This window comes from Notolepis coatsorum (assembly GCF_963971535.1).
Source record: "Notolepis coatsorum genome assembly, chromosome: 1".
Taxonomy (NCBI): Eukaryota; Metazoa; Chordata; class Actinopteri; order Aulopiformes; family Paralepididae; genus Notolepis; species Notolepis coatsorum.
Window position 1 is genome coordinate 92,855,067 of NC_140165.1, and position 26,811 is coordinate 92,881,877.

Consider the following 26,811-nt stretch of genomic DNA (forward strand, 5'->3'; position numbering starts at 1 on the left):
GAAGACGATGCATTAAAATCTTTTGAAAAACTGATTCAACAATATCAGCTGGCCAACAATCAATTTTGGAGATATTTACAATTGAGGCATCTTCTCATAGGCACATTTGGCTCGCCACAGACCCTCCCCCAGGGTACAGACCTGCTGAAAAAGATTTTGGCTATTTCTGGGTTGGGACATGAGGCCTCGGTCTACTATTCCATGTTTATCGACAGGGAGGGCAGTGGGATATCCTCTGCTCTCAAAATAGTCTGGGAAAAGGATCTAGGGGTCACATTTGAGCAAGAGGACTGGGATATAATCTCGGGGATCCCCAAACAGGTGTCCAGGGATATTAGAACAAGGCTAATACAATTCAAGATCTTCCACCGCATTTATTGGACCCCCTCTAAAATGTATAGACTGGGCCTGAAAGAGAACCCAGATTGCTGGAAATGTCACACAGGGGAGGGGGACCTAGTCCATGCACTCTGGTCATGTCCGAAAATCAGAGACTTCTGGAGTAACATACATGACTACATCACAGAGGTCACAGGGACGGAGTATGATTTCTGTTCTGGTTTATATATCCTGGGGGATCCCTGCAGTCTTAGCCATATCGCAAAGCCCCTAGCTGATTGGATACAGACTAGTATTATGATAGGCAAACAGATCATAATGAGAGGCTGGAAGGCACCAGAAGGCCCGTCATTCCGAGAGTGGAGTGGAGAACTGGGTAGGGTAGCTGCCTATGAGAAAATATCTTTTAGTTTAGGAGAGAAAGGAGACAAATATATTAGCAAATGGGGGAAATATTTGCAATTTCACTCACTATAAAAGGAGGAGGGGCACACTTGTCTAAGACAGCGACGATGCACATGAGTATATAATACCTGACAAATGCACCATGTTTATGTAGACAAGAATGGCTCTATGTTTTAATGTAGATTTATTTTTTCGTTTGGTGTTTTATTTCTGTTTTGGTACTACTTCCCATTATATTCTCGGCTTAGTCTAATTTATCTTTCTATTTTTTATTTTTTATTTATTTTTTGTTATGGTAGAATTTTTCGTTTGTTTAGGTTTACTTATTCTAATGTCTTTATTTTTTATTTTTATTTTTTTTCTGTCTTCCCCCCCCATATGGGGGGTATCGGTGTAACCTAGACGTTAGGGGTCCAGGTGTCTATGTTGTCCTTCAGGACTGACCCATGCTGATGCAAAATATGTCATTCATTGTATTGTCCTGAAGTACTGTGTGCAAAAAGAAAAAATATGCAATAAAGTATAAGTCATAAAATGAATACAGTCTGTTTCCTCTCCTGAGGTACAATGAATACAGTCTGTTTTCTCTTCCTCTCCTGAGGTACAATTTATACAGTCTGTTTTTCTCTGGCTAGCCAGGTTATTTCATGCCGGCCTGTCTCAATGGCTAGCTGGTAGACACTGACCAATCAGGTGACAGCACTAATCTCTCCCTCTGTCCCCCCATCTCCTCCAGGCCTTTGTGAGGTTCCCACAGTGGTACAACTGTTGTGATTTTGTCCTGGCCAACACAGACAACCCTGTGAGCCTGAAGGGCTTTGAGCTGACCTACCATTTTGTCCTGGATCCTGTACTAACTGGCAATAGCCATGATGAGGTAAGGACCGACACACACAAGTTAACAGTAGCCATGATGAGGTAAGGACCGACACACACTAGTTAACAACTTAACAGTAGCCATGATGAGGTAAGGACCAACACACACTAGTTAACAGTAGCCATGATGAGGTAAGGACCAACACACACTAGTTAACGGTAGCCATGATAATAATAATAATAATAATAATAATAATAATAATAATAATAATAATAATACATTTCACTTGTAACTAGGCATGTGCTGGTAACCGCCGCCGGTTTCACCGTTTACCGCGGTTTGAAAATGTTGCGGTGTCAAAACCTTTTAAATTACGTTCAGACAGTAGGCGGCGACCGTATGTTGCGAACCTGCCTGTCAGAAATGTTAACTGGAATGCAACCTTGGAATGCCCCCGCTCCGCTCTGCGTGGTGCAGTTTGTTACTTTGTTTACAGCACTCAGAAAAAGAAAAACTCACGAGTCGCAGTCTGTCCAACCCAGCCAGTTGACGGAAGAGTTCAGCTCACACCAGCACATCAGCAATACATCAACACTAGCAAACTGAACAAAACTCGTCGAAACGATGGCTGAAGGAGGTGACTGTGAGCCAATTCAACTCTTCCCACCGTCTAAAAAGACTAAGTCGGCGGTGTGGGAGTATTTCGGCTATAAAAAAATACCAAACCGTCACATCTTAGAAGATGATGGTTTTCCAACATGCAAAAAGTCCCGGCGAAGAGTGGTGCAAGAGGAGGCAATACATCCAACTTGATTACGCAAGTACGGGATCATCATCCAGTGCTATTTGCCAATTTCAAGGTAATATAGTATTGTCTTGACGTGGTGTGAAAATAATGCTCAATGCACGAAGGGCTAACGTTAGCCCTTCGCCGACTGGGATTTGCCTGGAAAGTAGCGTTAGCTACGTGTACAGCGTTAGCCTAGCTAACGTTAGCTACAAAGCTAACGTAGATAATATACAAAGCTAGTATATTCGGAATGCGCCTGGGGTTGGATGTTTAGTTTTGGAGTTCTATGTGCCGTTAGCATGTGCTGGTTGACTTGACTCCGACCGATTCATCCATAGTGTATACTAGCTTTGTAGCTAACGTTAGCTAGGCTAACTAACGCTGTACACGTAGCTAACGCTACTTTCCAGGCAAATCCCAGTCGGCTCAGTCATAAGTGAGCATTTGGTCACTTTCATTCCAGGTTATGGTGAAGGAATGTCAGCATATTGACCTTTACTGGGTCAAGTTTGGAGCGGTGAGGTTGGAGGATGTGTCCTGAACACCCTGAACACCCGCTCTAGAAGACAGTATACGTGAAAGTGACCAAATGCTCACTTAAGAGTGTATTTATTTTATTCAGAAAGGAATTCTATTTTATTTGGAAATTGGAAGTTTTTTTTATTATTCTGTAGTTTCTGTACCTACTTAGTTAAAGTGGTCAGACAGTTCCCTCTGTGTGTGTGTAACACAATCACATTTTCTGCAAGTTATTTATGAATGTGTGAATGAAGACTAATAAAAGACGTTTTGTTCAATGGGGAGGGAAAATCCAATTTTTACCGATTACCGTGATATACCGTTAACCGGGGTATTTTTGCCCAAGGTTATCATACCTTCAAAATGTCATACCGGCACATGCCTATTTGTAACGCAGCCTACCTTCCTGAGAATCTTGGAGTGCTACATAGTTAAAAAGAATAAAATAAAAATAGATATATAAAAAAGAAGAATACATAGCAGAACAGCATGAGTCCACGTTTAAAAGTGTCAACAGTTTGTGGTGCTCTCAGGTGGTTGGGGAGAGCATTCCACAGTCTGGGTGTGGCAGAGCAGAAGGCTCGATCGCCCATGGTGTGCAGCTTAGTCCTGGGGGCTTTGAGGAGGTAGGCAGTGCCGGAGCGTGAGGAGGACTGGGGGGTGAGGAGTTCCTTGAGGTAGGCAGGGGCACCACCGTGTACGCACTGGTGAGTGAGGAGGGAGACCTTGTACTCGATCCTGTGTTCCACAGGGAGCCAGTGAAGTGATCTGAGGGTGGGGGTGATGTGGTCATATTTGCGCACCCTCATCAGGATCCTAGCAGCGCTATTCTGGATGGTTTGCAGTTTTTGAATGCTTTTACTAGGGATCCCGATGAGGAGTGCATTGCAATAGTCCAGCCTGGAGGAGACGAAGGCGTGGACGAGTTTCTCAGAATCTGCCAGAGTGAGTGAGGAACGGAGTTTAGTGATGTTTCTGAGGAGAAAGAAAGAGGTCTTGCAGAGGTGTTTGATGTGAGTCGTATGTGAGGTGGCGGTCCATTTTCACGCCTAAGTTGGTGACAAGGGTGGAGAGGGGAATGTCCTGGCCGGAGATGGTGGTGATGGTGGATGACCGGACCTCGTGTGGGGTACCGACCAGCATGGCTTCTGTTTTGGAGCTGTTGACCTGGAGAAACCTGTGGTTCATCCACGCCTTAGTCTCCTCCAGGCAAGCGGTCAGTGTGGGGGGTGATGAAGGTGATGATGGTGTAATCCAGATGTACAGCTGGGTGTCGTCGGCATAACAGTGGAATGACACACCGTGCCGGCTGATGATCCGGCCGAGGGGGACCATGTACAGGGTGAACAGCAGGGGGCCGAGGACGGATCCCTGGGGGACACTGCAGGTGATGGGGTGGTTAGAGGATGTTGCGCCTCCAAGGGAGACACACTCAGTCCGACCAGCCAAGAGGGACTGGAACAAGCCAAGGGCTAGGTCGCGGAGTCAGACGTTGGAATGGAGACAGTCCAGGAGGATAGCATGATCCACCGTGTCGAAGGCTGCCGATAGGTCGAGAAGGACCAGAATGGATGGGGTTCCAGCATCCGCCGCCATCAGATGTGATGGCTGGTTGGTGGTGACCTTGACCAGGGCTGTCTCTGTGCTGTGCGCAGAGCGGAACCCAGACAGGAACTTCTCGAAGATGTTGTTTAGGGGTGGGAATCACCAGAGGCCTCACGATACGATACTATCACGATACTTGAGTCACGATACGATAGTATTGCGATACTAAATATATTGCGATATGCTGAGTATTGCGATATTAATATTGCGATATATTGCGATTTATTACCTTTTTTCAAATGCAAAGTAAAACTGTCAACATGTTTTATCTAATAAAATAAAGTTCAGTCTGTTCATCTCACTTCCATAATTTTTATTGCAGAACATGGTATTTTCTCAAGCAGACAGATGTAAACACTGTAATCTGTGTTGCATACCTGACAAACTGAACTGTTTGTATTAGTCATATTCCAACTTCCAACTTAACTGAATGCACGTGTGCATGTGTGTGGACTACTGTACTATTACAGGTATTGAAATGAACAATGCAACTTCCTTATACAAAAAAAATTTATAAAATTATTATTTATTTTATAAATAATTAAATATCGATACTTGGCGTCCCTGTATCGATACAGTATCGCCACGCAAAGTATCGCGATACTACTACGTATCGATTTTTTCCCCCACCCCTAATGTTGTTGTCTCTGAGGTGTGCTTGGAGCTGCTCCGCAACTACCTTCTCCAGCACCTTGTAGAGGAACGGGAGGTTGGAGATGGGCCGGTAGCTGACGAGGGCCTCTGGGTCCAGGGTGGGTTTCTTCAGGAGGGGGGTAATGTTGGCAGTATTGAGAGCAGGCGGAACATGGCCAGCCTGCAAGCAGAGTTTGATGGTGCTGGTCATTAGGGGACCAATAGTGCGGATGTTGGCTTTCACCAGGGCACACGTGGATGACTTCATCCTCCCGATGACCTCGACCTCACGCTGCGTGGTGTCACTGAAACAGCGGAGGAGCTGAGAGACTTCAGGCTGTAGGACAGCAGGTGAAGAAGAGGAGCCAGGGAGGAGGGAGTGGATGCCCTCAACTTTGGCTGTGAAAAATGACATGAAGTCATTACACCGCTTCTCAGTGGTCTCTCTGTGTGCCTGTGTTTGGGGTTTGAGGAGGTGGTGTATGGTGGAAAAAAGCTGTTTACAATTGCCGGGGCTATTGTTGATGATGATGATGACTTTCAGTACCAGCGATGAGAAATCTTGTCGTTTAATCGTTATTTTTTTTATTAGCGATTTCCATTCATATTTCATCAATCTAGCCTCACGTTACCACTGGAACTCTCTCTGAGCTCGAATTGGGAAAATACCGCCCCCTATCATCCTCCGGATGGTAATGCATCCTTTGGATTGGACTGAATGAAAACTCATTGGGAAAAAGTCCGGGTTCCACATTTTACTTGTCAGGCATGTAATCCGAGCCTACTGCAGTCATCGCCCACCATCAGAACAGTGGAGAATGTGTTTCGACCACCCAGCGTTGGATCAATAAACGCGATCGATATTTGGAATGGCAATCGGCTATTGGAATAATCTTTTTGGAGAACATCTGATCTGAGGTAAGGAATCTATTTTACCAGTCTTGGGATAATCAGCTATTTTCAGGAAATAAGATAATCGATTTTTCAGCCCGCTTCTATAGCGTGCATAAGTACACATATACTATCGATAATCTAGCGTTTATTTGAAAACTATTCATAAATAGGCCGAAAAATGACAACGTGTTTTGTGTATTCCAGTAAAGGGCGATTCATGTGGAATCTATTTTTTTCTGAAACTTTAAAAAAACGAGCGTTTTAAATTTTTTTGGGGGGGCGGCTAAGTGGCGAGTGGGCAAGGCGCTTGCCACTAATGCAGGAGATGCTGGGTTTGAGCCCAGCTCTCGGCGTTGCTACCAGCTTGGCTGGTCGTTCATACTAACGCAATTGGCAGTGTTAGGGGTGGGAAGCTGGTGGGTGGGGATCGGACGTTGTGGACAGCGACTCCTACAGGTCGGTTGGTGCGCCTGCGCAGCAGAATCAGGAAGCAACAGGGGCGGCGTGTCCCTCCCACGCAGACCCTCGCCGCTGAGAGATCGCGCTGTGCAGGTGAAAAGATGCGATGCTGCCTCCTCGAGTACCGGAGGGGACACGTGATGCAAGGCTTCGTCCACATTGCAGCCGGCCTGTGGGAGGCATGGCCTAACAGCGTTCGAGACAGGGGAGGGTAGAATTGGACGATACAAAATTGGGATGGGAGAAAAATTGAAAATGGGAGAAAAAGTAGATAAAAAAAAATGGTATAAAACGGAAATTAACCGATTAAAAAGACAATCCGTTTCGACAATGTTTTTTATTTTTTATCTACTTCTCCCCTTTTTCTATTTTTCTCCCTTCCCCAATTTCGTATTGTCCAATTCTACCCTCCCCTGTCTCGAACGTTGGTAGGCCATGCCTCCCACAAGCTGGCTGCAATGTGGACGAAGCCTTGCATCACGTGTCCCCTCCGCCTGAATACTTTCGAAAATGTTTGTTTCCGCGTCTCTGATTGACCATGCGCGTTTCTGGTTATGTGACATGTGCGCCAATCGTGGGACCGCAAGTTTCTACATTGGTTAAGCTTAGGCGCTCTTTCGAAGTTGGTTAAGGACATGGTTAGAGTTTGTCTTAGAGCATGGCGATAGAACGGCAGGTAGTTTGCAGGCTGTTAGACCCGGAAATAGGCGCAGAACTTGCTGTCCCACGATTGGCGCACATGTCACATGACCTGGCCAATCAGAGCGCAAAACTCGAACGCGGAAACAAACATTTGTTGTCGAAAGTATACACGCGTCCCCTCCAGTACTCGAGGAGGCAGCCGTCGCATCTTTTCACCTGCACAGCGCGATCTCTCAGCAGCGAGGGTCTGCGAGGGTCTACTGCACAGGCGCACCAACCGACCTGTAGGAGTCGCTGTCCACAACGTCCAATCCCCACCCACCAGCTTCCCACCCCCTAATACTGCCAATTGTATTAGTATGAACGACCAGCCAAGCTGGTAGCAACGGCGAGAGCTGGGCTCGAACCCAGCATCTCCTGCGTTGGTGGCGAGCACCTTGCCCACTGCGCCACCTAGCTGCCCGTTTCGACAATGTTGACTGCAAACAAGTCATTGATAAGCGACGGTCGTAGACACATAGCCATAATTTAAGATATAGTTTATGCGTTCACAAATGTGAGCGCTCTGTCATTGAATAGAGCGTTGGCACTCAACAGGGTATCTAGGACTGTATGCCTTTTGGTGCTCTCTGTAGGCCTCTCTGTGCACGGTGAGTCCCGACACAGTGAGGCGTCGCTCGAGGACACGGCCAGCCACCTTCATCTCCCTCAGCTCGCTGGTGAACCAGGGGGCAGAGCGTGAGAACGTGACCATCTTAGATTTCACGGCGGCGTGAACATCCAGGAGGCCACTCAGGGCTTTGTTGTAATAGCCTACCGAGTCACTGGCTGAGGAGAGGGCAGGAGGGGCAAGATGTTGGAGATCCAAGGCCAGAGCGTCCAGGTTGATGTTTGTTATATTTCTGAAGCAGATCTGGCGCTTGAGCTTTGAATGTGGGGGGGGAGAGACAGCATCTCCATGGAAACGGCCATGTGATCCGACATGCCCGGGTCGTATACACACAGGTTGTTAATGGGGGGCAGCAGGGTCGGAAATAACAAGGTCAAGTGTGTGCCCCCTGTCGTGTGTGGGGACGTGCACATGCTGTGTCAGGTTGACATTGTCCAGCATTTGTAAAAACTCTGATGCAGAGTGACATGAGGGGGTGTCAACATGAATGTTAATGTCACAGAGAATTACCATGTTTGCAGATGTAGTACAGAGGGTGGTTAGGAGGTCATGTATTTCGGGAATAAATGCTGGGTTTGGTTTGGGTGGCCGGTAGATGACCAATATGGTCATGGGGAAGGGGGGTTTGCACCTTGCAGCAAGGCACTCGAATGAGGAGAGCTGGGGCAGGGGGAGGGGGGTCAGCTCTATTCCACAACGCCGCCACAACGCCCAGTACTGCAGGCTTTCTCTAGGTAGGTGTAACCGGGGGGACAGGCTTCATTAAGAACAGAGTAGATCCCTGGCTGCTGCCAAGTCTCACAAAGACACATCACATCTATCCCTCTGTCCAGAATGTGCTCATGGATGGAGCAGGAATTTGACGTGAAAGATTGAACGTTTAAAAGTTCTAATTTAACAGTTTTTTTTTATCCACTTTTTCTCTTTCTATTTTTCTCCCATCCCAATTCCACTGTGCCAATTCTTCCCTCCCCTGTCTTGAACGTTGCTCGCATATGCCCCCCACTGGCCGGTTGTAGGGAGGATAGAAGCCTTGCATCACGAGTCCCCTCCGATACACAGGAGGTAGCCTGTCGCATCTTTTCACCTGCCAGCGCGGACTCTCATTGGCGAGGTGTAACATGTGGGAGGCTCACACTACCGCCGCCATTTCCTGTCTCTGCTGTGAAGGTGTCCCCAACTGACCTGTAGGAGTCGCTGTCCACAACGTCCAGATTACCACCCATCGACTTCCACCGCTAACTCTGCCAATTGAGTTAGTATGACGGCTGGCCCAAGCCGGAGACAACGCCGACAGCCGGAGTCGAACCCGGTGTCTCTTGCGTTGGTGACGAGCGCAATGTCCGCTGCACCACCCAGCCGCCTCTGTGTTGTGTGTTTTCTGTGCAACCTGGTGCTTCTGGAACTTGCAATGTTCACAGAGCTACAAGGTTGCAGAGAGGGAGCGCTCTGATGACGTCGTAGCACTGCAACAGTGGGGATCGACTGGCCAAGCCGTGGGACTCCATGCTGCTGTTGCTGCGTGTAAACAACTTTCCTCTGGGAACTCCTGTGGATGTGCCGGAGAAGGAGTTTCAGTTGTTTGATGGTTGGAAGGCAGGTTGGAATATTTGTGCAGTTGAGTCTCAGCAGCTGCGAGATGGAATACTGCCACATTCCGACGGAGGAAGATCCGATCATGGCTTCTAGCCATGAAGCACTCGTACGCGGGTGGAAAGCTGTGGCAGGTGATTGATGCTGCTTGAAAATTCGGCGAGAGCACCAGGTCGATGGTCGGTGTAGAAAAAAGAAGCACGCCGGTTGGTAGGCACTAGGCAAACCACTCTGTGACCAGACAAAAAACAGTTTAACAGGTTCTAAAAAGGGCTAAAAAGCTAAAAATAGCTGGCTCCACAGGTAGCAGTAGGAGTTACAAAAGTGGTCAAGATAGGTTTAAAAATGACAATAAAACAATGAACATTAAAACTCGACAGGGAGAAGCAGCAACAAGCAGCGCCAGCGTCCTCTCCCTCCAGCGTCCATGCTCGATTGTCCATGATGAGGTAAGGACCGACACACACTAGTTAACAGCTTCCCAGCTCACCAGCTCACCAGCACATACCTGGGCTGTAGAAAATGTCAATAGAACTGCATGCACACACACAGACGTCCGTGCACAGACACATACAGACACACACAGACGTCCGTGCACAGACACACGGACCTCCGTGCACAGACACATACAGACACATACAGACGTCCGTACACAGACGCATACAGACATGTAGCTGTTTGCTAGACCATGTTCCATGTTGTGCATCAACATTTCTGTGATTTCTACTCTGTTGCAGGCTAAGTGGTACATGGAGCTAATGCATCTCAGCAACAATGTAAGTCACTCCATCTTCAATCTCATTCTACTAATTAATGAGTTAAAGTCCCAATCCTGAATTGTCTTTGACCATGTACATGTTTGATGTATTCGCATACATTCTTGTAGAGTTTGATCTGTCGATAGAAACTGCCTTTTGAAGATTCTTTAACTCTGGGGTCGGGCCTCCTGTTTGCTCCCGCATGCGGTAGAACAAAGGTGTGAGAATCGCCTTGTCTCAGCCGAGAGGATTCCTCAGAAATGCCCAAAGTGTTGCGCATTTCATAAATTGATCAAAATAGAGAAATGGCATTTTTGAGTGCTTTGAACTGTTCTATATCTGTTTCCTTATTTGCAAAACGTAATACGACTTGTAAATAGGTTTAATTCCTTCTAGATTGTATGACTGTAATTATCCCGGTTCTCCAGAGAACTACACTCACTGCAGCTTACGTCACATAAAAGCACATAGACGCACGTGCACACACACAGGGCTGTACACTGCGACGAGATGATCGCAAATTGCCCCTTAATTTGGCCCGTGCGAGTGGAAAATAATATTTGGGGCAACCTTGCGAATAGTGATTTCAACCCTTCATTCGCATTTCACTCCTAAATTAATCCATTAATTCCATTGTCCCGACAGAGCGGTGTGACGGGGAGCTTGGATGGGATGTGTTTTGCTTGCTGGTGTTATTATAGCATTAGCTGAAAAGCTAGCTAGTTGGAACAACATCCGCTTTAACGTTACATCAAATCAGATGATCGCCTGTCCTTTCTCCAGGACCTGACACTGTCCGTCTTTCAACAATAATGCACCCACGGTGAATCGTATTTAAGTCAAGTAGCTACTGACTAGCGTTAGCTGACTAACGTTATAAAATGTCAATGCGGGGAAGACGAGCTAGGTCAGCTAGCTTAGCTTGATAACGTTACCGTGGCTAAAGTTGGTGCTATTCATAATCCAGCAATAATGGCTGCAGACCTGCAAGCAAAGTACAGCAAGTTCCAAGTGCCAAAGGATAAGAGTCTGAGGCGGAGTCTCAAAAGAGAATGTTGAATATTTATTTTGCATCGAAAATCACAACGGTAATACTAGCTAACAGACTGGGTAGCGAGTGCAACACGTCTAACGTCCGTGCGGATCATTGGAGTAGGGTATATCTGCAGTGCCGCAGCCCCATACTCATTGATTAATGATACTAATACTAATCTATACAATCACCTGTTGTTGAATAAATACCATTATTTTCTAGTTATTACTAAAAAACAGTATATATAAAACAGTATCTGTAAAAAAAAAAAAAAAAAAAAAAAGTATAATTTATAATAAATACGTTTTTTTGTTTCTTTTAATGTATGCACTGGTATCGGATCAGTATCGGTATCGGCCGATACCCAAAGCTTAGGTATCGGAATCGGATCCGGAAGGAAAAAATGGTATCGGAACATCTCTAAAAATGTGCCCCTAAAAATATTCTTTGCCCCTAAAGTTCTCATTTAGGGGCATGTGTGCCCCTAGTGAAAAAGCTTAGCGTACAGCCCTGACACACACTCTGAGCGGGTGTGTGCGCATTGAATAGGTGTCAGACCCCCGCAGAGACTGTCGCTAATCTCGAGTCGCTCTGCAACGAAAACTACGCGAGCAGGGCTCTGGGTTTAAGAGGTTAAAGGACAATTTAAGTGCATTTAGCGCCAACCAGTGTTAATCTCCATTACCGTATGTTACAAATAATCTGACGTGAACAAAAAATATACAAAATTAACTTTTTTTATTACAAATGTGCAACTTTTGTACAAAGAGTGCAGTCCATTATGATGGAAAAGTATTTAGCTTGTTTCACCTGTTCGACTATCTCATCACTTATTTTGTCTCCATCAGTGCTATGATTTCATAGATGGTTGGGTTAGTGTTACATAGTCATTGAGCTGATGGCCTGGGGATAGAAGCGGGGGTCACAAATCATTAGATTAACAAAGGCAGGGCTGCTCAGACTGAATGTGTCAAGTTGGGGGTCGGGGGTTACATTGCTTTCTGGGTAAAGTAGTCATTTAGCATACAAAGAGAAATGGTTCCGGTTTCTTTGTGGGTTTGTATCTAAGGAATAAATAGTGTGTTATCACCATGATTCATAAGGCATAGATTGAAAAGTATCTGCCTGATTTTTACAAGTGATGGCTTATTTTGAAGGTATGAGCCTGTACTTTCATATTATGTTAAAAAAATGAAAGATCCCCCTAAAGGGCCCAGAATCAGGGGGGGGGGTCACAATCAGTGGTGCGTTATTGAAATCATCTGGGGTGACACGCACCACGTGCACGCGCGCTCCTGGCGCGTGCGCGCGCTCCCGCGAATGCGCATTTAATGTCCCCTCGCTTGGGCACAGACTAAAGACAGTGCCTAATTCGCCTCTACGAATGGAATGTAACACGTCTTCACAACAAGTTAGGTGTGAATGTGTCTGAGAACGTATTTAACACACCTGACGACCGGTGCTATTGATATGCAAATAGCGCGTGAGCTTGCACACCGTGCTACCCAGTCCCATGAACAACGCATGCCTGGTCACAATCACAAAATAGCCCAGACCTCAGAGGGTTTACAACAGTACTTAACACTTTGACTGCCATGAAACGTGTTTTGACGTCATTGCTGGCCATGCTCAAGTTGCCGGGGGACGCTGTACAGCGTCCTTATATCAATATTTCAAAAATCTGCGATCGGATTCATATGTCCCCTCCGCTGGCCTGAGATCCACCAGCAGGACCCACTGAGCTCTCTGGCGGTTCAGGAGCGCCATCTGGTGGCTGATCGGCGCAATCGCTTTAACAGGAAGTGGCATAGAGGTTGTGCTACGTCCGTAGTACTTCCGGGTGCTCGCTATAGGTCCCGCGACTCTGGCTCGTCACGCTACACAGTGATCGATTGCCAATAACTCGATAAACAACATGATTTGGACGTATATACCATTATACAAGCTGGAGATGGACCGGGTAAATTTACATCCCATAATGATAAGATTTCAACTCTACGATGATCGCCCAACGGCGCGCGGAGACTGGGGTGAGTTTCAGCGTGTAACGTTACCGTCTTCGATACTAACTGCTATTATCAACATTTGACCCACATTAGATGATTGGTATAACGCTGCCCACGGAATTATAAACGGCCCCTAGCCCATCCGGTCAACATCAGATGACGTGTAGTAACTTCTAGAAGTACGTCTAGTTGTAATTTTTTATATCGCGCTGATTGCCATAAAACTGTATTGCATCATCAATATAATGTATTTGGGGCTATAGATCACGTTCTGGAGAAAGCTGCAGAAAGAGATGAAAACATACTTATACATTAGACCATACATTACTATGAATATGTGAATGAAAAAGTTTAACGTTGCTACACAATGAACAATACATATAGGACTTTGAATGGGCCCTAATAATGGCAATGTAGCAATAGAATTTAAAAAGTTATAGCCCTGCAAAGAAGGGGACTTTCTCCATAGACAAATAGAGATGGCAACGGATGGTATATCATGAATTTAGCCTTAGGCAATCAAAGTGTTAAGGGGATGCAGACCAGAGAAAGACTTTCATCTTGTTTACATCAGGGTCCCCCATTTTCAATTCATCATAACATATATGACATACATGACATACAGATAGACAGTATTCAGTATACCTTCACACTCTATTATCTTATGCAACTCATATTCACTCCACAAACTGAAATATACATACATTGTTGAATGAACAGCCTGTTTCTTGAAGTTAGACTCTCCTCTAAATTGTAACCCCCCTCTCTATAACAGAATCTTTGGATGTTACCCGGGAGTGAATTTTTTCGTGCTTTAAACATGATTTGTGCAGTCTTAAATTCAGCCAGGTCCCAGAGTTTCATGGCATGTGATTTAAAAAATTGTGTGTTTGTGTGTTCCAGATATCCTACCTTATTGATAATCAAATCAAAATAAAATGTATTTGTAAGGCCCGACAACACACGTTAATGTCCCCATGGGCCGGACACGTCTTCTTTAAACAAGTCAAGAAGAAACATCACAATAAGTCAAGAACAAAACAAGAACACCATAATGTCCAAACAATTTAAAATAAATATATGATTCCACAGACATAACTTTGACCACAAGACCACCTGACATACCCACATGTAGTGTCTTATGTAGTATTATGCATAATTGCACATAGTTCATGTATAATATTGTAAAATAGCTTAGACATAGCCTACTTGCATAGAATAGTCATGTATAATAATGTATAATATTGCTGGCTGTACAATACTGCTGTACAATACTGCTGTAGGCCTATAATACTGCTGTTCATATCCAGTATACACATATTTACATTAAACATAATATTCACCATTCCTTAATTACCATCATACCCACATCACATAGACTGTAGTGTATAGCATAGCAAAAGTATACCGTTACCTGGCCCATGGGGACATTAACGTGTGTTGTCGGGCCTTACAAATACATTTGATTTTGATTTGATTATCAATAAGGTAGGATATCTGGAACACACAAACACACTATTTTTTAAATCACATGACATGAAACTCGGTGGACCTGGCTGAATTTAAGACTGCACAAATCATGTTTAAAGCACGAAACAATTCACTCCCGGGTAACATCCAAAAATTCTGTTATAGAGAGGGGGGTTATAATTTAGAGGAGAGTCTAACTTCAAGAAACAGGCTGTTCATTCAACAATGTATATTTCAGTTTGTGGAGTGAATGGCTGCCTGGTGCACCATCACAGCGCATGCGCATCATGCACCCAATGCCAAATGCAAGTTATGATTACAGTGTAAGAAGGTAGTAGTAGTTATGATTACAGTGTAAGGTAGTAGTAGTTATGATTACAGTGTAAGGTAGTAGTAGTTATGATTACAGTTTAAGGTAGTAGTTGTTATGATTACAGTGCATCGCAGTCACGAGGGGCTAGGTGACTGCTTGGTTTGACTGGCCGCCGAGCCATACTGTACATGTTGACTGCTTGGTTTGACTGGCCGCCGAGCCATACTGTACATGGTGACTGCTTGGTTTGACTGGCCGCCGAGCCATACTGTACATGGTGACTGCTTGGCTTAAATAAAAATAAAAATATTTTTATTTATTTTTAATAAAAAAAAATTATAAATTCTTTTACTTTCTTTTGGCATCCTCTGTTATTTTACCCACGCAACGCCACTGGCTGTGTCTGAGAGAGAAGTCAGCGAGTGAGAACTCCGCTAAGAATTGGATCATGTTTTTCGATCGGTTTTCACGATCGGCGAAAATAAACCATTATCGGAATTCACCAATCTCATATTTATACTGAATATCGGCCGATACCGATCGCTGGCCGATCGATCGGGGCATCCCTAATTATGATTTTTCTTTGCATCTTTGACAGTGAATAACACCATGCTAATAATGACCAGACATAAAGAACTGCCACTGATCTCGTTCAGTACCTTCTTGAGATCACGTGTACAAAAAATCTAAGGAAATTAATAAAGGGAAGATGATTAAACAGAAGGTTCTGTAGATACAGTACTGAATTCTCCCATCCAGACCAATGCAATTTGAAATATTATTATAGAATATAGAATAGCAGGCTTATAAATTACCTTATTATAGCCAATTCGCACATTTATATATATACATATATTATCTTTCAAATGGCCGAGTTCAATTTGGATTTAGTATCACCAGATGTCCATAAGAACAGATAATGAAATCTACTGTAATCTACTGTACTTTTTTATTTTAATCAGGGTTCAACTGTTTTCAAACTAATTTAAAATCTAATTGTTGCTGCATGCTAACAATAGAGAAGAGAAACTAACTGTGCTTCAATATTTGTCAATAACGTTACGTTTTGTGGTATATTATCCCGAATAATAAGAGTTTTTAATAAGAGAAAATGCATATAGAACTATGAACCTTGAACCCCATAGATCCCTTCAGGAAGTGTAGTTTTGAAAAATTCCAACGCAGATCCAGAGCTAGCGCTGTCCTTCACAAAATGGTCACCAAAAACTACAATTCCCATGATTCAAGGTTTTCCAAAATGGTCACCTCTTGCGAAATAGACAGACATTTCGAAAAGGAAAATCACTTTAACCTATTCCTAAACTAACGTATTGATGATAATATACATTATACATGCTGTTGTGACATGGTTATGATGTTTATACTTGAATACGTTTGAAAATAAAAACGATACTTTTATAGAACATTCTGGGGATATTGATTTATGTCATTTCGGTACCGGTCCTGTCGGGTGGAAGAGGTTTTAATCTACTTATACAATTTATGATGTCAAATACTGAGATATCAAGTTGTGATTAAAAGTCTTTCAACCCTGCTCAACAAAAGCTGTAACTGTTAACTGGATTATGCATTACTTGATGCAATGATGCAAATTCAATAAGCACTTACATTTCTGTGCATAACTCAAACCATAAACTACATTAAATATGTCCCTCTGTTGTTGGTGTGTGACCAGAGTAGAACTAGGCTGCATTCAGTTCCCTTCTAGCTCATCCCTGTCCCATACCACAGTAATGCACGTAATCCTTCTATATACCTACTTATACACCTGCATATAACCCATATAACTCTGTATGATGGCATGTACAATAATGCTGTATATACTGTGTGTATGTGTATATATATATCAGGGCTGTACGCTAAGCTTTTTCACTAGGGGCACACTTGCCCCTAAATGAGACATTTAGGGGCAAAAAATATTTTTTAGGGGCACATTTTTAAATAACAATTTTACCATTATTAAAAAAATATGTTCCTCCTGCCTCATTACTGTGGTCCTTTTATTTAACATTTAAGTGCGTTTGTTTTCAGGTTTGTATCTTTTATAATGAACCAACCGAGAAAGTGTGTAAATCACTAATAGAACAAAAACAACAAACTGTGTGTGTGTGTGTGCGCGCACTTGTGTAGTGCTCCTTGAATGAGATCACCACAACACACACACACCATTGCATTAATCAGGAGGACAAGAAACTCTGCATACATTTGTTTCACAATGAAAAGTGCTTTAGAAATCAAATGAATTATTATTGTAAATAACCCCATGAAAGGTTTATTATTTGTATGGGTAATTACCTGCTTCATATTTGTGATGTTACTGGTTTCAGTGTGTGCCTAAAGTGATCAATGTGTTGGGCCGTTTATAGAGATCTATGCCAATTAATGTTTATGTATATCCGTGACTTTTTTTAGTAAGAATTGAGAGGTATTTGTATATGTGACCTTTATTTTGAAAACCGTGTTGCGACGCAACCTTATTTACATTTGCGCTTTTGACAGTGAAATGTTCAGTCCAACTTAGCTCGAAGAAAAGACTAATCAAAAAGGTTTAATTGACCCGTATGAGGCTCTTACGGTAGGACTTTGATTGTTTATAGAAGTGGAATGTAATATGCTAAACGAGAAATAAACAGTTTGTGACAGCCAGTAAAGTTGCAAGCCACTTTCATTTCATATACGGGGACACTGTGACAATTATTAGTATTATCTTATTTGCATATTGTCTCATTATTAGATAGATAGATAGGTTGATATTTTATAAATTTAAGTAGACAGTATTTCACGTCCTAATAGTGGGCTACTACTACTCACCTAATGCATGGCTGAACCTGAACGTTAGAAGTGTCCGTGTCCCCGTCAATCAATCATCACATCATCACGTCAATCATCATCATCTTATCATCTCTCCACATCGGACGTGGTTGTCATAAGATGGACTGATATCCACTCCGTTGTTCTTGCAGAGCAAAATTTGTATCTTAAATGTATTGAAATGAGGTGCTTCTTTGGCGATGCAATAGTCCATATTGAAAGGAAGAGAGGCCACATTCAGTTTCGTTTTGCTAGGAATTATGGGATTTGGTGTTGGATGTATAGACTACGCAGATAGGGACATGGTCTTTAATCGCACGATAGACTACAAGTACCAAGTATATAGCGTGACCTAGATTCACTCCACACGCAAATCTTTTTTTTCACTCAGGCTATCGGTGATCGCAGTAAGTTCATTCATTGCCGACAGATTCTTTCATAGCACCACGACATTGTGTCGCACTGACAGCTCGCGTGAGTGGCGTCATCACACGCCTTGGATAATTTAGGAGTGAAAAGCGAATGCAAGGCTTGAAAGCACTACTCGCAAGCCCGCCCCCAGATAATATTTACCAATTGCAACGGCCAATTAAAGGGGCAATTCGCGATCATATCATCGCAGTGTACAGGCCTGTATATATATATATATTTATTCTTACCATATACCGTATATATATCCACATCTGTAGTGTTAGATCCTGATCAATCTGGCCAGTATCACGTCTTCTTGTGTTATCCTCTCTCCATCCAATTCCTCTGCGTTGTGTACTTTTAATGGTCCTGACGTCTCCTATACTGGCTGATATACAATCCTTATCTCTCCCCGTTAGTGCAATCCGCAAACCATAATAATTCTCCACCTTCGTAAGAATTCGACACTTTGACAACGTGAAATACCTTACAAGGAAAAGCGTTGTTTATTTCTATAAACAGAAACCTCAGCTCAGATGTTAACAGATTGTATTGTCCTTGAAAAGTCTATTCTAATGATCTTTCGGTGTGTTCAGTCTATTGTCCTTTTGCTATTCATTCCACTGGCGGTCAGGCCTGGTCGTCAGCCAAGACCATCCTCGTGGTAGCCGAAGCTAATGATGATGTGGCATCCTTCCTCCCCCCCCCCCCCCCCTCTGTGATAAGAGGAGAGAGTCTCTTGGTCTCTTCCCTCCTGTGGGATTAGTTTCTTTGGTCTGCCTTACACCCGGAAACACTGTTCGACTTATAGATCTTCGTCATAGCAACGCAGGTCCCGCCCCTCTCCAGGTTGTCAAGCGACGCTGTCATGACAACTGCTAATAACCTTTCACACATTTCAAAACGTTTCTCTCTGTCAAAACCGCCATCGCGCTCTGCCTCTGCCCTGTGCTGCTCCGTTATCTTTGTTATGTTTTAGATCGGAATTCAAAACAAACACCCTGCTAACGCACCCTGTGCCTGTGAAACCACTGGTTCCACTACGTCAATATCATCCCATGATGATAATGATATTACCCTCTTAAAGTGTCTCTTTATATCAGTTTATAAACCAAATATACATTGAAAAACCCACCATTTTCTCTCAGTAGATACTATATATCTGTACATATCCCTTACCTACTCTTACTAGTTACACTGCTGGCCAGTATGACTACTACCATATTGACTTAATACCTGTATCACTGTACATATTACAACTCTGTACATCCATCTGATTAGCACTACACTCATTTAGGAGTACTCATTTATATATTTTATACCCAGTTTAATCACCTATACATTCTATATTACTATTGCACTTTACTGTTACATCTGCACTCTGGTTGGATGCCAAACCTCTTTTTGTTGTACTGTACTTTATTGTACTGTGCTGTATAATGACGATACATTTTAATGTCATTTTATTTACCTAGTAAATTCTTTAATGTACCCGTACTTGTGGTCAGTAAAAAGTGGAATCTGTGTACCAATAATAATAATCGATGATGATAATGATGATAGTAGTAGTAAAGTAGTATGTGGTATTATTTATAATGATAATAATTGTTACCTTTTATTCTAGGTATATTTAGAACAACATCTGGCAAAAAGGTTGCTGATCGTGGACCTGACGGAGTGGAGTTTTGACACTTGCAGACAACTCTTGAAAATTGTGATGAACACCAAGCCTTGCAAGAACTACCTGCCGCTTGCTGACAGGGTGCAGACACACACATACATACACACACAGACACACCCTCACTTACTCAAGTTGTGGCATTAATTCTGTCCTTATAGGGAGGTGTAGTCTGACGTCACTGGTTGTTCCACCCGTATAGGGATTTATCATTGGGGAAAATGGATTATCGGCTATTGTAACAATTCTGCCGCATGAACATTGGCAAGCTTTCCATTTTTGCACAAAATGAGTTCCCTTCTACCACTAACATGATTGTTTAAGCATTTTTGGTTGAAACAAAGGTAGTTATAAGGTTTTAAATTTGTTGTAAAAAAAGAACTACAATTACCACTAGGCAGCCTGTTGTTCAGTACGCAGCCGCTATTGGCTGTCGCCTTATCCCCGTCATGGGTCATAGTACCAAGCTAGCTAGCTAACGTTAACGTTACCCCGCTAAATTTTTTATTTTTTTTTATTGATCTTTTTCCCCCTCCTTTTTCCTCCGATTTTCTCCCATCCCAATGTTAGTCGTTATGCCAATTCCAAATCCCCTTCCTGGTCGCTGCACACTTACCCCCCACAGTCGGTCTGGGAGAGTGGAGGCTATCACGTGCTTCCTCCGACACACGTCTAGCCAATCAACCGCTTCTTTTCACCTGGCAGCGCGGATTCTCACTGAGAGGGCGTAGCGTGTGGAAGGATCACACTATCCCACTTAGATCCTATCCGCGCTTAGCAGGCGCCCCAACCGAACTGTAGGAGTCGCTGTTTACAATGACCCGGACCCACCCCGCCAGCTTCTCCCACCCTCTAATACTGCCAATTGTATTAGTGTGAACGGCCAGCCAAACCCCGGAGCTGTGAGCTGGATTCGAACAGGCGAATCCTAGCGTCTCCGGGGTTGGTGACGAACGCAATCTCCGCTACGCCACCTGGCCTGTCGTGAACCATTTTAAATCGTTGCATGTTAGGAGTTTCGGGAATGCAGACTAGCAAGCTAGCTAGCTACTAACGTTATAAACTATACACAATATGTACAACGACACAATGATTTACATTAGTATTTACAGTGATTTAATATGCAGTGAAATAATGTTATACGATTTAAGGGGAGACACTACAGGTGAATAGGGTAAAATAATGAACTAATAGATATCACAATGAAACTTCCCCAGTTGATTACTTATATTAAGACAAGACTGTTTTGTATTACAAGTTTTCTGAAATTGTATGTTTAAATATGCAAATGAGGCATTATCTACTTAAATATGCACTAATTTGCATATAATTCCAGGACAGAAATCTGAACATTGGATAAAGCCATTTTCAAAATTATAGTTTCATTTTGTTGACATATTAGAGCCAAAGGTTATTACAGAGGGGATTTTGGATATCTCTTTTTATCACTCCATAAATCAGAAAATACTCCATTCAGTCAATTTTTATGGTAAAATTCCATATTTCGCCATGTTTTTAGGAATGAAATGTGATATAAATCAGGGTATGAATGCGATATCAACAAACCCTTCTGTAAATACCTTCAGAACATAGATATGAATAGAACTGGAAGGTTTGGTGTATGAGTGCTACTGCAGTGGAGATTTCTGGCTCAGAGTATGAGGAAAAACTCTTAAAACTCATTTTTGGGAAAAACGCCTTCAAAGTTCTGTATTGTAAAATGCCATACTTTTTTTTTAAACGGATATTTACAAACACAAAACCTAATCAAACCATTAGTAATAGACAACCTAAACACATGCCTGATAACTGAATAATAATAATAATGATGTTATTGAACTGAACAGAACTACACACAGGCTACAAACAGTGTAGTACAGTGTAGTACCCCCTAATAGGCAAACAATATTTGAATAGATATCACTATGAAACTTTCCCAGTTTGTTATGTACATATAAACTAAGAAAAAATATATTGCAAGTTTTCTGAAATGTATGTTTATATATGCAAATGAGGCACTTCCCCATTAAATATGCGCACATTTATGGATGCAATAAGGCAAAATGAAGTAAAATAAACAACTAAATGTGTGTTATTGACGTTTTATTGTCACTAGTTTCATAGAAGACATGTTTAGGAAGCAAAATATAACAATCTCAAAATCAACAAAAAAAGTATATTTGCCTGCAGTGTCTCGCCTTAAATTATAAATACAAATATGGTAACGTGGTTGTGGCTTTTACAAATAGTGGTTAGCTTTAGAGATAAATGGCTATGATCACGCAGCACTAGTGTTGGGTGAAACAGATACTAGCCAGTAGCCACAGATTCAGGATCAGTTATTTTCCTATTGTACGAATTGTTAAGCTTATGGAATGTAAGGGAAATCTGATCCTAGGTCTGTGACTACAGGCAGGAGGCTACGCTGTGGTGACGTCAGTCAGCAGCGAGAAACGGTAGTGTAGTTTCCCAGCGAACGAAAACATAAACGTTATTTTGCTACCTTTACGATTAATTGCGAATATTTTTATGTTGAGCTATAGATTGTGCATAAATACGCACAGAAAGGTACACCATGCCAACGTTAATGCTTTATTTATCTAAAACAAGTGGTGGCACGGTGGTGTAGTGGTTAACACTGTCGCCTCACAGCAAGAAGGTCCAGGGTTCGATTCCCGCTTGGGGACCAGGTTTCCATGATGCCAGTTACCCAGGTGGGGTATCTCCCAGGCCTTTCTGTGTGGAGTTTGCATGTTCTCCCCGTGCTCTCAAGGGTTTCCCCCCCGATAAGATAAACCCAATGGAAAAACATGCACAACAATAGATCGCTAACGCTGTGGCGTCCTTGACGAAGACTGACAGGAGCACTTGGATTGGTCCCCTGGCGCGGCTCACGTTGACGCCTGTGCTCCCGGCTGCCCTTGGGGGGGGAAGGACGACGGGATGGGTTAATCGCAGATACGAATCGCATGCATGCATCGCATGCGTGCCGATTGATGACCTCTGAGCAGGTCCTAAATTATTATTATTATTATAATGAATGAACCGGACTATCAAGACTCTCTCTGAGGGGGAGGAGCTCTTCCAAAGCAATCGTTATCAGATCTGCTCGCCTCAAAACCTATAGTGTCCCGCAAACACGTGTAATTACATATAAACGAGTAATCGCGATTGCCGATGGGATCATTGGAATTATTCTTTTTGGATTACCTTCTGGCTAAGGTAAGGACCCCCTATTTCTAGATAATAAATAATAATATTTCTTGATAATTTTGTGAAGGCACATGTGTACATGGTATATACCTCTGATTTGGGAGTATTTGGGGTTTCAGGGGATCAACCAGAACGGTTTGGGCTTATTGCATATAAAGCGCTTTATCTCGCGATCTATGGAAATAGACTGTATTAGCTTGGAAATGGACGATGTTTAGCGTGTAATAAACTACAAACTACAGTGTGTAGAAACAATCTTTTTTACATGTTGGACTAGAAATAGTTTCTGTCAAATGAGCCATACTATTGTCTCCATAGCTTTAATATACAATAGCAAAGATCGTGAAATATCGCGAAAATGGTCTTGAAAAGCTGGCGCTAGACAGTGAAGGATGGGGGAAGCTTATGGCGCTCAATGTGTTAATCATGGAATATGTCATATAATAACTTAGTTAATTATGTACTTTTTTTATCATGAAGACCTCATGAAAAGTCTAAATGTGCAACATTTTGCATACAAATAGCATACAAATGTGGTACTCTTTAACAGTAGCTACTAGCTAGCATTAGCTGCAACATTTTGCATACAAATAGCATACAAATGTGGTACTCTTTAACAGTAGCTACTAGCTAGCATTAACTGCAACATTTTGTAGCCGACGATGCTTTGCATTGTGATACAGATTAGGAGGACTAAATGACATCAAACATGTAGCCATACTTAATGCAGTCCCCTATAGTTTAAGAGAAGGCTAAGATGGAGCTGTGCAAGCTAACTCATGTGTTATGAGGATACAATAACTGAAATCAAGTTTAGACTGACATGGGAGTGAGTAGATAATGGGAGAGGTTTCATTTTAAAATGAACTCTTACTTTAAGTAGAATACATGGCAACTGTTGGTTTACTTGCTTCATGGATGTTGATTTAAAAAAAAATCATTAATAAAAAGTTGAATAAATAATAATAATAATAAAGGTAAATGTTTCATTCCATTTCAGGTCTACTTTGAGATGGACAATGTTGCTGATGTTACTGAGCTGATGCGATACCAGCCTTCCAGTAACCGCTGGAAGAGGTTGGAGAGGCTCGTTGGTGTGGGCAGGTTGGTGTCTGTGTGTCTGTGTCTCGGTCTGTCTGTCTATATACCTTTCTGTCTGTCTGTCTATATACCTTTCTGTCTGTGTCTGTCTATATACCTTTCTGTCTGTGTGTCTATATACCTTTCTGTCTGTGTCTGTCTATATACCCTTCTGTCTGTGTTTGTCTATATACCCTTCTGTCTGTCTATATACCTTTCTGTGTGTCTATATACCCTTCTGTCTGTCTATATACCTTTCTTTCTGTCTATATACCTTTCTGTCTGTGTCTATAATACCTTTCTTTCTGTCTATATACCTTTCTGTCTGTGTCTGTCTATATACCTTTCTGCCTGTGTCTGTCTATATACCTTTCTGTCTGTGTCTATATACCTTTCTGTCTGTGTCTGTCTATAATACCTTTCTGTCTGTCTGTCTGTCTGTCTATATACCTTTCTGTCTGTGTCTATATACCTTTCTGTCTTTATATATCTGTCTGCCTTTATACCTTTCTGTCTGTTTATATACCTTTCTGTCTGCCTATATACCTTTCTGTCTATATATATGTCTGCCTGCCTGTCTGCATATATGTGACCAGGCACAGATAATAGGGTATTGTTAAGCAAGCTTCACATTTCTTTTTTACTTTATATGAAAGTACAGGTTCTTACCTTCAAAATAAGTCATTACTTGTACAAATCGGGCGGATACTTTTCAATCTATGTCTTATTAACACATTCGGGCCATTGGGATTAGACTCTATGAGGCCAGCTTTTCATTACAACTGTTCACTGTGCGTGAGGTTGTTTGTAGAGCTAAATCTATATTTAATATTATTGCTATGTGTCCATTGTCATTGTCAATTGACAGTATAAACCTTCCCTTCAATATGCCATAAAGAAATCGTTTTTTCATCAATACGTTCCCGTTTTATAGCGTCGTGAATATGAACGTTATATCGGAATGGTCTGCGGTAATTCCTGCAAAGCTAGTTATAGGGCGCTAAGCTAATAATGTTAAATCGATTGGCGTTTCGGCCCTACACAAGCTAGAGTTAAAAATCTAAATGCATATGATCGGTATCATGTTCCACCATGAATGCATGAAAGGGGGGGGGGGGGTAGAAGTAGTTTCTGATGATTGATTACCAATAACGGCATTCATTATTGCAACAACATACGCTGACCGGGTGGTTGGCTATGAGAACAAGGCCTGATCAGGCTGAAATTGACGTCAAATCGCTCTTACCTGTGGCCGGTTGGATTCCAAAGAATTTCCCAGTTATTTTATCGCCATCTGGTAGATCGATATTCCTTTACTGCATACTGAATTCGGCGTCGCAAAAAGTATTCCCGGCGATCTGGTGAAGCCGTAGCTTCAGGCTAACAGAAAAGTCCACCCGGAGCGGAAAAAAGTGACACTCGGTCTGCAAAAGGGGAAACTGCATTCTCGAGACAGCGCCAATACCATGATCTGGCCGGTACTGCACTTTCGGAGTCCCAATATGCATTTTCCAGCCAAAATACAACTCTGTGACATTGAGTAGGATATTAAAATGGAATAAAAGCAAAAACGAGTTTAACACGTATATATATGTGGTTGGCCTTCTAGGGTCTGCTCCCAAACACGTATATATATATACGTGGTTGGGCCCCGAACCAGTTAAGATGCATGCAGAGAGGGACTTCCGGTGAGAGGCAAATGAGATGGCTGCTTGAAGTTATAGCTCCCGACGGTCAATTAAAATAACCTCTGCAAATTCAGAAGAAAAGCTAAAACAATAATGAAATACTCGGAAATGAGTGAGAGGACAAAGGAAATGTAAAAAACAGGAGAACAACAACGAAAACGGCGAGATGGACGAAGTAAGACTAACTAACGTGGATGAAGATGGCGACGGTGAAAACACGACTGAAACAATTCAAGAGGGACTAGCCAACATTAGCAGAGAGATACGCAACCTTAAGACAGAACTGAAGAACGATTTGAAAACGACACAAGAAGAATTAAAGACTGAACTGATGACAGAACTCAAAGATTTAAAAATGGAAATGAATCAAGAACTGAGAGCTAACGCACTACAAGCCCAAGCACAAAGCACTAGAATACACAGGATCATCCCTATGTTCCCCGGGTCCTATGTTCCCCGGGTCCTATGTTCCCCGATTGATTGATTAATTGATTGAACATTTTATTAATTATTAATGTCCGCCTTGTTTCGAACTGGTTAAGCTTAGGCCCTCTTTCGAAGTTGGTTAAGGTTAGAGTTTGGAATCAGGGCTGGTGGTCTAAAATGTTCAATCAATCAATCAAACAATCGGGGAACATAGGACCCGGGGAACATAGGACCCGGGGAACATAGACATGCTCCCGAATACACGAGGCGGAGGCGCGCATCGGAGAAACAGAAACATGGAATATGACAGTCAAGGAAACACTCCTCATGTCTTTGGAACAGCAGAGAGCCATGCAAGAAGTGCTAACGGATATGGAAAGGATGTCTAGAAGAACAAATATGCGCATCTATAATGTGCCGGAGGGAACGGAGAAAGACTGTTCTCTCCTGGAGTTTATCGATAAACTGCTAAGAGCTGAGCTCTCACTGCCGACAAATACCGACCTCAAAAGCCAGGACCCGATGCATCACCTAGAT

At 42.7% G+C, this 26,811-nt stretch overlaps 1 protein-coding gene across 1 annotated transcript in view; it reads left to right on the forward strand.

The window, feature by feature from the left end:
- LOC311245121 (uncharacterized protein) overlaps window positions 1-26,811 on the forward strand; it is a 226,948-nt gene that overhangs the window by 36,016 nt on the left and 164,121 nt on the right. The window contains exons 6-10 of the mRNA XM_084334913.1: window positions 1,481-1,621; window positions 9,747-9,815; window positions 10,104-10,142; window positions 19,814-19,951; window positions 24,081-24,184. Coding sequence (XP_084191039.1) covers window positions 1,481-1,621; window positions 9,747-9,815; window positions 10,104-10,142; window positions 19,814-19,951; window positions 24,081-24,184 — 491 coding nt within the window. The remainder of the gene's footprint in view (window positions 1-1,480; window positions 1,622-9,746; window positions 9,816-10,103; window positions 10,143-19,813; window positions 19,952-24,080; window positions 24,185-26,811) is intronic.